At 29.1% G+C, this 13,528-nt stretch overlaps 1 protein-coding gene across 1 annotated transcript in view; it reads right to left on the bottom strand.

Moving 5' to 3' along the window:
* Nucleotides 1-201: 201 nt before the first annotated feature.
* The window catches only part of Myo95E (Myosin 95E), a 231,765-nt gene continuing 218,438 nt past the window's right edge, over nucleotides 202-13,528 (bottom strand). The window contains exons 25-27 of the mRNA XM_075375247.1: nucleotides 8,456-8,646; nucleotides 4,451-4,627; nucleotides 202-1,789 (exon numbers count right to left, since the gene is read on the bottom strand). Coding sequence (XP_075231362.1) covers nucleotides 4,504-4,627; nucleotides 8,456-8,646 — 315 coding nt within the window. The 3' untranslated portion in view covers nucleotides 202-1,789; nucleotides 4,451-4,503. The remainder of the gene's footprint in view (nucleotides 1,790-4,450; nucleotides 4,628-8,455; nucleotides 8,647-13,528) is intronic.

Raw genomic sequence — 13,528 nt, 5'->3', positions numbered from 1 at the left:
AAATTTTTGAGTTACAGTACATATTGAGCTGGTTTAAATCAGAAAAACTTTTGACAATTTAAAATCAACTGAAAAGGTTGGTTTTGGTGAGAATTATTTCAAATTTTACTCATTCTAAGATAAAAAAATAAGTTTGTAATACCTATTTCATCAATTAGAATTATATTATAGAGAACAATTTCTATCTGAGATGGGAAAAAAACTGTTAAGTGCACTATCACTAAAAGTAAAACCATACTCTAAAAATAAAGAGATGAGACTACAAGGTGTGGCTATTAAATAACGAGACTAATGCAGCTACAGAACTGCACATCACCAAATTCATTTGACCGACAGCTGTGAAGCCTTCTCTTTCGATTGTTGCCTCTCAGTTTCTGTAGACATATTAGTCTGACCGTGGTTTTCATTTGGATAACATCTGTTTTTTTTTATTTTGTCAAAAAAATTATAAGTGTTTTATCAGAGTAAAGAATTGTCGTGAAATTTCAATATGAAACTTGGAAAACCGCTACTGAAACTTATCTTTTATCAAAAAAAGTCTATGGTAATGAATGTTTATCATGTGTATGGGTTTTTGAGTGGTTTAAGTGTTTCTAAGATGGTCAAGAAGACGTTGAAGATTATGTTCGCCTGGGTCACCCTTCCATGTCAAAAACAGATAAAGATATTGAAAAAATTGACAATCTGATCTGATCTGACCATCGGTTAACTATTCTTGTCTTTATTCAAGGTCCTTGCTCAACTCTGTGAAAAAATTAAACCTTGCCGAATTGTGGAAGGACAAGTCATGGGTTCTACATCAGGACAATGTACCGCACTGTCATTTCTAGCCAAGTATAACATCCCAGTGTTATTACCATCTGCCTTATTTACCTGACCTGGCACCACATGACTTTTATCTGATCCGCAAGATCAAATCTGCATTAAAAGGAACAAGATAAGATTTCAGACCACTGAAGCTGTGAAAGAAAAAGCAGCATGCATCATGAAAGAGCTCACAGAAGAAGACTTCCAGCACTGTTTCAAACAATGGAAAATTGGCATGGAGCATTGTAGGGATAGAGGAAGGGTGTGTATCGAAGGGGATAATAACTAAATACATATAAATTTAAAATAAAATATTTTACAGCATTAATCTCGTTATTTAATGGCCACACCTCATATAAAGCAATTTTTTAAGCCCCATTCTAATTTATGTGCACATGTATTTGCTAATTAATGATCTTGTCATATGCTCTTTAAAGCTAGCTCTCTTTAATATGAGTTCTTTTAGAAAGTTTGTAACCATACTTCAAATTAATTTGAAAGTTCATTAAAGTCACAGTGATTACCTAATCTATATTATGTGTTTACAAAAACTTTTTTTAATATTAAACAAATCTTATACAATCTTACAACAATGAAGAGCTTATAAAACAATGGTTTTAAAATTTAATTAAATACAGGAATATTAATATTTAAATTTAAGAATAATATTTAATTTAATGAGTATGTGTAAAAATAAAATTATTGGTTGGTTAGAAAACAAAATTAAATTACACTGTTAAAACCAATGATATATACTGTATCTTGTAATTTGGTATGAAATGTTTCACTTCATTTTCTTTAAAGTATTTTAGTTTCTCTAATAAAGTACTGTTCTTTAGTTATTGCTACATTATAATTAATATTGCTTTCTGATTGTCCAATATATGATGATTTATGTGACAAAACATGAGACTTTATCATATGTGAATTTAATGATGCTTCATTTAAAAACCTGAACTGGTTCTCTTCATCACTTAAAAACCTAGAGAAGAAAGAAAAAACAAACTAACATTAAAATAACATTTTTGAAAGAATTTTCAATTGCTTTCCAATAGTGTATACACACACATATATATATATAAAGCTTTAAAAACAAAAATTACATTTTAATAGCATCAGGCGTAACCACAAAGATTATAAGCACTTTACAGTTTTGGGCACTTGTCATTTATTATAATTGTTACTGAAAGATGTTTTCACTTATAAAAAAATAAGGTAATTCAATAAATATTAAGACAAATGCCTAATAGTTTTTGTTGAATTATTCATCATATGAGCTCAAAGCTTATATCTGGGAATATGAAATGAAAATTTTGTATTATATGAAAAGTGTCATATCTGATCGGGAAACATTGAATCTGAGATCTCAGGATGAAATTGGTAAACTGAGATGCTTTCATTTTAAGATTTCAGTGACTATTCTTTCTAAAAATTCTTTTCTTTCAATCAGATAGTACTGCTTGAAATCCTACTTGTGAAAGTTTGGTTTCTATGAATACTGGTAACCAGTCTTGGAGCCATCTAGGACTATTTACAGTGACTCTCAGTTTAAAAATTACTGAATGATCTCAACAGTCAATAGATTATAATTTTCAGCAATTGCTTCTACTGTAATATCTACTTGAATAAGTACATCAGTATGAGATTCCAGAACTAGAGTTAAAACCTCAACTGGTCATCTCTCGATGTTGTTAAGAATGACAATTTGTGTTAGTTTTAAGCCATCTTTGAAATGTTCAATTCAACTGCAATAAATTTGAACAATTCATAAAACTTGTACCATATTTTTGAGAATCTGAGGAAAAGATTTCAGAAGGCCCTACAACCTTTGAAAACTATTTTGATCTTATGACTTAACATTGTTCTTGAAAAATGTTCGTCAAAATAACAGTTATTCAAGAACATTTTCCAATGATGATGGGGATGCCAACATATGATTTTGAAAATTAATTTATTGAACTACCCTTATATATTAAAGTCTTTCTTTCAGTGATTCACAGTTTTGGTTTAATATATAGTTTTCTACTGTCACTCCAAAGAAATAAAGGGGTTTAATAATTTCATTTGAACCTAATATGTGATTATGTGCATCTCAGCATCAGATTATGACAAATTAGTCTTTTATTATTTATACTTCTGATTTTTTTTGTCTTCAGTCATTTGACTGGTTTGATGCAGCTCTCCAAGATTCCCTATCTAGTGCTAGTCGTTTCATTTCAGTATACCCTCATTAGTCATTAACTGCTTAAATGACTAATGAGGAACAAAATGTACGTTACTATTGGTTGAGGTGCTTTTCAGTACAGCCTTTAAAAATTTATTAATTATGTTTAATTCTCATAAACTACATTAATTTTTATCAATGAAAGTATTACAAAAAGAAGTGTTTTCAAATAATATTTTTGTTCCGATAATCTTTTGAAAACTCATGACATGAAAATAAAAAGATTTGCATCATGTTTGAAAAAGCTCACAATGAAGAGCCATACTAAAAACAAATATGTAGAGAGAACAAAGTTAAGAAAAAAATAAAGGTATCAAGTAATGCAATAAAGTAACTTTAACTCCTTAGTTGCCTCCTTTTTACCAATAGATGTTGAGTTCTAATTAACACTACTTCTCAACCTGGTGGATTTAAACTTAATACAGCTACGTGTGTATATTCTTACTTGATGGCTAAGGAACACAACTACCTAAAGGATCTAACTGAATAAGGTTTCTCTGGGATCAGACATCTTGGAGAAGCTGTGATATCAAAATATGATTCAATTTTAAAAAAAAAATAATTAACTTTTATGTTATTGAGAGGTAATTCAAATATTCAACAACAGAAAGTATCAACAAGTTTGAAAAGCAAGCGAAGCTGATTTTTTTTTATATCATTTCTTTGATACTTGGAGACAAAACACTTTTTGAAAACTAACAGTTCATATAATGTAATATTAAATTTTTTTTTACTTGAAGTGGGTAGCTGAAACTAAATCTCTTCAACACTAATAAATTGATTACTTAGCCCAAAAAAAAGTTAAGTATGTTTTGAACATATAAAACTAAGATTTTTAAAAAGATCAGCTTAATATTGGAACATTTGAGTTTTCACTCCATGTTAACTGAGAGCATCTCAGTTAAGGAGGCTGTGGTAAGAGTTTCCACACTGGTAACTTAGTAACTTTACTTTAGCATTAAAACCTTAGAAATAGCATTGAGAAAGATGAGGTAGAGGAGATTATGACTGAAAAAGGTCCAGACTTCTTGGAATAAAATTTGTGACCAGGTGATTCCCTTCTCTGATGTGGAGAAACAGTTTCAAGAGTTGATGAGATCTTCGACTTATGTTCTATAGATAAATTAATTTCTCATAAAAAATTCTAATTATTCAACTATTTTGTAATATTACATTATCATAAATGAGTGCCATATTTTATGCAAAATTTAATATTTTCCTTCCTTGGCTATATATTTTGCAAACTTCTTACATATTGTTTCATCCTTTTGCTTTAATGCATAGGGCCTCAGTCTTATACTAGCACCTAAATACTCAAAATTTCTAGGAAAGAGGCTGTAGTAAGTTAATTCACCAATATATGGATAGCCTATTATTTGTAAAACCAAAATTTTGTAAAAAAATAAATTTAATAATTACCTGAAAAAAGAATCACAATTCAAAATAATAAAATGGAGAATGGGGGCTACCAATCATACCAGCACTTCCATTTTATTTCCCTTCCTAAGAATTCTTATTTGTCCTGGTTGAACTTCCGGTAATCCCAAACATTTAAATGTTACAGTCACCATCTGTTGGCCAAAGTTTGCTTCAAATCTATAATCAATATAAAAAAAAAATATTAAAAATTATTTCACACCTGAAAATATATAATTAAAATGAGAAATTAATTAATTTCTTATTAAATGACTAAAATTACACAATTAGTTAGAGTTATGAAAAAAATGTGTAAATTGTGGTATTAGATTATGAGAAAGAATTAGCCTTACTCTAATTGTCTTACAAATAAATAATCAAATTTTTAAGAATTTGTTTAATTTTTTAATCTTTAAATAAGTTTCACATTATTTTATTCACATTTATGTACTTTTTTCTTCTGAATATATTAAAATAAATACATGATATTGTCACATGTTTCCGGCTCGATCAGGATATTGAGAGATTGACAATTTAGAATGTTTATATAATTACAGTTTATTGGTTTACAAACATAAAATAATGACAATGGTAATAATGATAATAATAATAAGTGATTACAACCAGAATCAGAATAATCAGGATAATAGTAATAATAATAACAGACAAATAAAAAGACATCTCACATTAATAATTAGAATGACAATAATGGCAACAGTGAACAATAATATTACATGTTAATAACAAAAAAAATAACCATAAATGTCAATCATAATAATAAACAAAGATTACATACAAACATAACATAATCAAAACAGTAGGATAAAAACCCCTGAGCACAAAAAAGTAAAGATTTAAAAAACAGCATAAATTAATTTTTTTTTTGTCTTCAGTCATTTGACTGGTTTGATGCAGCTCTCCAAGATTCCCTATCTAGTGCTAGTCGTTTCATTTCAGTATACCCTCTACATCCTACATCCCCAACAACATAAATTAATAAATGATTAAAACAAAGAGACAAAGATCCCAAACTAGCAATCTCAATAATCCACGCATATGTTTTTGCCACACTTATAACACTATACTCTAGAGAAATTCCTACACAACATAACATAAAAATATAATTAAAACAAGACAAATCAATACTAATGACAACAGTACAATAGATAAGACAAGTATAAAGTTCACTGCAAATATCTTTGCTGTCCACAAATAAAACTAACAGTTTATGAATGAAATTTAATACATTATTTTTTCCACTTATAGTTTAGCAGTAACTCATCAATAGTATTTCTTGTTTACTGGATTTATGCGTGGCGTCACCTTAATCGTATCGAACTTAATTTACACTGGAAATTCGCTCCTTCACAGTCCTCCTTGCAGAATGCTCACTGACTGACAATTCGCAGACTCACATTGCAGCCTCTCCTTGCTGAACTAACACTGTAACGCCTCGATACACTTGTTTGCAGAACTCACATCTCGCAGCCTCCCCTCATGGGACTAATGTCTAATGTCTCGCTGGACTGGTTTGCAGAACTCCGCTGAACTGATTTTTAGCTGGTCTTCCCAGGGGTACTTATACTTCTACCTTCTTTACCTGTTGGACCAGACCCAACTTGAAGCATGAGAATGATCGACCGAATCTGTTCGTTCTCATGCATTCCTTAACTTGGTCTGGTAATTGTTCTCGCAGTACAAACATCTATTCATTGTGTGTCAGAAGGCAGAATTACAAAAGATGATTGTTAAGTAAACCTGTTACCTTAACTAAAAGGGTTCCTTTTAGTCCCTTTCTGGATTCCTCCAATTATTATATTTTCTACTACTTTCATAATAATTGGTAGGAATCAGGCCCGCTATACTGGTCTTCTTACAATACGAATGTGTGACATGATAGATTCCATTTCCTTGGGTGCTAGTGTTCCCAAATTTTAACAGTATCGAAATAAGTTCCTCATGTTAAATTATTGTGCTATGTTAAAATTTCAAAACTTCAAAAGTAAAGCAATACAAAACAAGTAAAACATTATTTATGAATATATTAACTTGGTATTTTGTTTACTATGCTCAGAATAACTTTTTTCAGTGACAGTCTTTCATTTAATACAGAACTTAACAAATTAGCATATAATATTATGTCTGATATCCTTGGTGGAATGGCCTGCCTTTCATCTGGAAATTTTAGGCTGAATCCTGGATACACACGGGAGTTTTCATGAGCTAGAAAATTCATTCATCATAAAAAAAAAATTAGGCCTATAATTGGGCATCTGTCTGTTGCTACCAATTACAAATAAATGTTGATTTCAGATACTTTGTTTACCTGTAGGCTTTTTTCTTTTGTTTTTTAAAGGGAATAACCTTATGGATCATTTTTGCCTAAAAATCGTGACCAACAACTTATTACACTGATAAACTATAACATATTTTTGTTACGTAAATTTTCAGAAAAAATTATAACTAATCAAACAAGAAACACAAATAAAACAAAAATGCAATACCAACAAACAGAAAATTTTAAGAGTGTAAATTCATTAGTCAGAAAAAAGAAATGAGAACAAATATAAAAAAATAAACCACAAAAAACATATAACATAAATAATAAATTATAAGCAGAGCATTCTTACTGGTTGTATCAGTTCTTTAACTGCCAGGAACACCAAAATGGCTAGGAATTCAGCAAAACTGATGTATATATTGTGATTGCTAAGAACCACAATGACAGACATGTGAATTTCCAAAATTACTGGGCATGTAACTACATCAATTTTGATAAAATTTACAAGAATAATTGATTTTAATTTAGAGTATGTCTTAACTTAAAATATACCCAAATAGGAAGCTCAGAGGGATTCTGTTTGGATAAAACTCCTAATTTCTATTTCATCTTTGACTAATTTTAGCAAGAATTTCAAGCAGCAAATATAAAAAAAATAAAACATCTTTCATAAAAAAATCTATATTAATTTTGACTGTGATGTCCCTCCCTTGAAACACATAAATAATTCAATGAATTCTGGGTATAATCAGCTAGATGACTAACAACTTTCACTGTTATTATAAAAAAGTATTATAACAAATAAGAAACATCTGACTAATCTATATTAGAAAGTTTGTTATATAAAAATAAAGGATGCGGAAATCCAATAGTACCACAATTAATCTTATGTTTACAATAGGAACTGATTGAAAAATTTAAGTTCTAAGCAGTCTTTCAGGCTGAATCATATTTTTATACAATCAATTTATATCAGCTCACTGTCACACATGATACAATTTTAGCGTCATAAATGGGTAGAACAAATAACTTAGAGATTAAGTTATTTGGATCAGACCCAAATTTATGGAGATTGAATTAGATTCATGAGCCTTTATTTGCTGATGCCTACATATACTATTTATCTTGATGTATAATCAGCCAAACTTTTGTTAGTATTTTTATTTTGCTAGTCAGCAAAAGAAATTTAATATCAACAGATATATCAATTACTTGCTCAAAAAATTTAATAAAAATAAAACCACCTTTACCGGAAGCTATTGTGGTTAAATGGAGCCAAATTTAAAGAAGAAAATCTCTTAAATACATAAGCAAATGTTATATTTTGTGTCTTTTTTCATTCCAGAATTTACTTTTGTTGTATAAAATTTATGTTGTTATTAATATCTTATACATATGTATGTGCATGCATGTATATCTTTGACTAAATAAGCATTCAGTTTATAGATTGTAAAATAAGTTATCATAACAATTTAGTTTAATAGTTCTGATTAATGTGTTAATCAGTGTTTATTTTACTAATTTTAGGCATGCTTTTAAAAAGAATATAATCCTGGAAGCAAATTTCTACCTTTTTATAAAGTGAAATTGTTTATTCAAATTATACCATATTTTATCAACCAAATCTACAATTAAAACACTTAACAGTAAGAGAATGTCAAATATTAAAAGAAAACTATTTAGAGGAACAAATATAAAATATAATAAATTAATGAATAATTAATTACTCGGTGCTAATGTTGACTTGTGGAGGTTTTCCGACAGCATTCTGGATGACCAGGAACAATTTTGTAACAATCTCGATAACATGTCCAGTTTGGAAGACAAAATCACCCTTCTTCTTGCTGAGTTCACTCTGGAACAAGCAGCCCGGAGGCACTGCAGGACCCGGATCACTTGATGTGTCGGAGCAAGGAGGCTAAAACAAGCAGGGTCTACTCTACACTACTATACTATTTTACTATATAAATAATAATACTAATAAAAACTAATCAATCAAGAAGCTTATAAAATCAAAGGAAAATATAATTGACAACTACTTGTGTGTTTATAAAAGAAAATGGTTACAAAGTTCTAAATAAACTCTTCAGAAAAGAAAAAGAAAATTTAATTTTCAAGTTGTATTAATTTTACATGATACTATAATGATAGTGATATCAGCTCAACAGAGTAAAACATTTCAAATAGCCAATGATGATATTCACAAAGGTGTGAACAATTTATTGAAAATAAGACTAATTATACATTTTATTTCAAGAACTACAAAAATTCCAATACAATTTAATTTTTTTTTTCAAAAAGATACTCCGAATCTACAATTAAAAAAAATTCTGTATTTTACATTAAAATCAAGCAAACAATGAAAAAATACCTACATACTAAAAAGTATAAATTTAAACTAATAAGCTAATAAAAAACAATCTTAATACTGATATATGTCTTCTTTATTTCAGTGATAACATTATTAGTTTAAAAAAAATTGATTTCTAATTAAGGTTATGTCAACAAAAATATCTTCAGATAACACTAATCTAAGAAGAATGGTAAATAAACTAGAACATGATAATACACACAACATTGGTACAGATATTAGAAAATTATTCTGTACATTATGTTAAAAAAAATATATTTAAAACACAGAAAGATACATGAAAATAGGAAAGTAAAATTTTTGTAAAACATATGAGGTCTGTAAATAAAGTAATGAGACTGGTTCGGAAAAATTTTTTATTTACAATCCAATTATACATGGACACTATCAGCTTTGAAATAGTTCTCTTGGGAAGCCACGCAACACTTCAAACAGTTTTCCCATTCGTCACTGCAGTGTGGAATTCAGAAACCAGAATATCCTTCAGATGGTCGGTAAATTTTTTTTAACTTTTCTACTATTCCAAAATGGTGTCCTTTGAGGTGTTTTTTAAAGTCAGGAACAGGAAAAGTCATATGGACTCAAGTCAGGTGAATAAGGTCATTGAGAAACAGGAATGTTTTTCTTTGCCAAAAACTCATTAATTGAGAGTGCAGTGTGACAAGGTGTATTGTCATGAAGCAGCTTCCAGTTGTCTTTGATGGCTGGTCTCAGACGGCAACTCTTTTCTGCAGTCTTTCCAGAATTTCTCAGTACATATATTGATTTACAGTGTGCCCTGTAGGCAAAAACTACTTATGGACAATACTATTACAATCAAAGAAACAAATTACCATGGTTTTGATTTGTTCATTAATAGACTAAAAATATTAATATCTAATATAAATCAGCTGTTCATATAACCCATATGTTTACTAGCAACTTTACAGTGTTTCCACTTTGGCTGCCAAAGAAAACTACCTCATTACTTTATTTACAGACCTCGTATAACATTCAACCATGTTTTAAATAACTAGTATTTTTTAAAAATATATTTTTCTAAACAAGTAGGTATTTAAATAGAATGAATAAATTTGATTAAATAATAAAAAATTAGCAGTGCATTTTTGCTGAATCAGATCAAATTTGATCTAATAAAATAAATATAAAAAATACAAACTGTAGAAGACAATATATATTAATAGAAAAAAAAAAAAACAGAAGCACATGAAGTCAACAGACTATTTCTGGAGCTGTTTAAAATGTTACTTAAAAATATTCCATTTAATTATCTAAAGGCAATAAACAGACCTGTTCAATCCATCATATCAAATCCTAATAATTGAAAAGCCAAAATTGCAAAACAAAATCTTTATAAAAATTAAAACACAATTCACTAAATCAATAAAACTTCAGAGAAATTTAGTAAGGTAAAAGGTAGTAGATTAGTAGATTACTATTTGAATGAACCAGAGTTCAAAGACTTCCGAACTGTCTGGACTAGAATTCATTTATTTGATTTCTTATTGGTATGTTGACTACAAATTTTATTTTATTTTAATATATTATACTATTTATAAAATCATAACTAACATTAAATTTAGCTTACATTTTGTGAATTGCCATTACAATGGGTTAATTAATATCCCTAATTCTTGCAGAGCTGTAAAAGTGAAGTAAAAATCATTAATTTTAACTAAACTGAGAATGTTGATACCCAAAAAAAGTATCTGGAGATAATTTAATTACTAATGGTGATTAATGTTTCCTTCAGGTTGGTATTTAAAGGTGACCTCTCTTTTCCATACTTTAATTATACAAATATGTATTAGAAGAAAAAACAAAGAAATTAATAAATGATCTCAAACTACTGATTATCAATTTTATCAAAAAGATAAGAAATTATTGATTCAAATGAATAGGATGTCAAATACAATCACCCATTTGTCAGGCTCTATATTTCCATTCCTAACTTCATTTAACAGTATAAAAACAATGTGGAATTATTATTTATAAAATAAAATGAGAACAAAAAAGTAAAAACAAACTAAACAAAAATAATTTAATAGTTATAATCAACAATTAATATTTCCTACATATCAGCTGTCAAAAGCAACCGAAATCTCTTGCTTTTTTGTATTCCATTGAGCAGATGAACAAACACAACAGGACGGCTACATTAAAATAAATATATTGTGATATAGATACTGATAAAAAAGGATCAACCAAAACTTTATAGAAATTTTATCTAACTTTCACAGATCTCAGATCGATGGTTACAATGAATCAAAGGACAGAAGTTAACAACTTATCTGTTCAGAATTTTGTTCCCTAATTCTTAACGCAGCTATAAACAAAGTATGAATCATTACTTTTAAATAAAATCTGAATGAAGACACTAAAAATTAACAATTTTCATATACTTTGAACATATTTTGGTCAAACTAAATAATTCTTAATTAGCTAAAGTAATGAATAATTCTTTTTACATAAGAGTCCGTCTTTTAATTTTATATATTTTATTCAGTAAATATAAAAAACTTTAACAAAGTACAAGCACAAGGGACAGGGTTCCAATTAAAAGTTCGAAGAACATTGTCAGTCTTTTTGCAACATGGATTCTTGGTTCCAATAGTTAGTGGTTGAAGATGGAACATTGGACATTATCTCCATATTCGGGAGCCAATATGGCTGTTTGCATGAATGCCACTTCCATTCAAGAAAATTGAAAAAACTTCCGCTAATGCTTGAAAAAGGCTGATTTTTAAAAATGCAACTTTTAAATTTAGTAAAAAAATATAATCACAATTATAAAAAATATATTAACAAATTGGCAGCTGAATGCAACTTAACTAATATGGACACACATTAAAGGTTACACTGCCAGATAGCTAAGTCAAGTTTAGTAACAACAGAAAAGTAAAAGAATTTTTTCAAGAATAAATTTAATTTTTCATAAATATATAATATTACAAACAAAGAATTTTTTAAACTGAAATTCAATGTTAAAATAAGGTATCATAATTTTCGTAAATCATTTAATATTTATATCAATAAATATGTAATATCTGATAAGAAATAATTCTTATCAAAAGAAGTGTGTGATGAAGTCAGTCACCAAGCTAGCGTAGGATAATGCAAAATAGTTGAGTAGTTTCTAAAGTGTCATTAGGTGGTGATACGAGCTGGATCATGTCACCATGGTTCAGCCTAATGATGATAAATTCTCAGTTTAAAAATGACTTGAAGACTGAATGTTAGATGTTGTAATTCATTTTTTGTGGGAAAAAAAGAGGCTTCCTGTTTTTTATTTACAATGAAATGTGTTTATTGCATCAAGTAGTACACAAATGGTTTGAGAAATTTTCTTAAAGGTGCTCAAAAATTACTGATGAAGATCAACCTGTCATCCTATTTGGATTGCAACAGTATCAGTATTGTAGCAGGGATAGGAGTGATTCAAATGGACAGGTACGTAGTAATGATAAACAATAGCAATTTCAATATGATGTTCTCATGGTTTAACCTTCAGCATAATGCATATCATTAGAATTTCCTAAAAGTGTATTCATTGTGAGTGCTTGAACAACTGACTAAGGAGCACAAAATGAATCTCATGAACCTAAGCCAGCAATTTTTTCCTTAGTACCTTGATGAAGGCAAAGACATGCTTACTAGGTTGTTACTGGGGATGAATCATGAGTGCATCACCACCAAAAATTAAAACATGATTCAATGCAATGGAAACATCCTTCTTCATCATTGTAAAGGAAATTCAAGGTTATGATTTCTAAGCCATCGCTAGATGTGAGGTAATAATGTAAAATAAGAATCGTAATGTGAAGTTCTATCAATGATTTGGGCTGTAATTGGAATAAAATATCTTGTATGTCTATGACTACAGAAATATACCAGATCTCAAATGGCTTAACGTGGGAAAGACTTATGACTTAGGATGGTTTCTTCAATATCAGCCTTATAGATTATTTAGCCTCAAGTATCTTTCAATTAAAAATTCACCAATGGTGGTGCTACGGGTAAGCCAGGGTGGGCTCCAGGCCCCAGCCTCCCAAAATTTTCTTGGCCCATCCAGATAACACGGAAAACTTTCAGAGGTGAATATAAAACTGTCTTTATTAAAATTCAACAACACGGAAAAATTTTGACACCTAAAATTCATTTCCTTAAGAAATTAAAAAATCAAAAGTGAATCAGTTTTGGCAACTTTATGCACCTTCCTATTGCCACTTGAATATGATTGAGAAGCAACTGGAAAAAGTGATTCCCAGGTTCCACTTCTGTCTGCTGGCACTGTTTATGCATGCTATGTGCAGCATATGCGGACTAGCAGTGACTTGTAATTCACAAGTTCAAATTCCTAAACTAAGCATGTATTTTAAATAAGAGTGAGATTAACAGTAGTTTTTATGTATGGTAACAGTTTTTATTT

This window comes from Lycorma delicatula, chromosome 9, assembly GCF_047948215.1.
Source record: "Lycorma delicatula isolate Av1 chromosome 9, ASM4794821v1, whole genome shotgun sequence".
Classification (NCBI taxonomy): Eukaryota; Metazoa; Arthropoda; class Insecta; order Hemiptera; family Fulgoridae; genus Lycorma; species Lycorma delicatula.
Note: the sequence above shows the minus strand (reverse complement) of the source record. Positions and strands in the feature narration are given on the sequence as shown.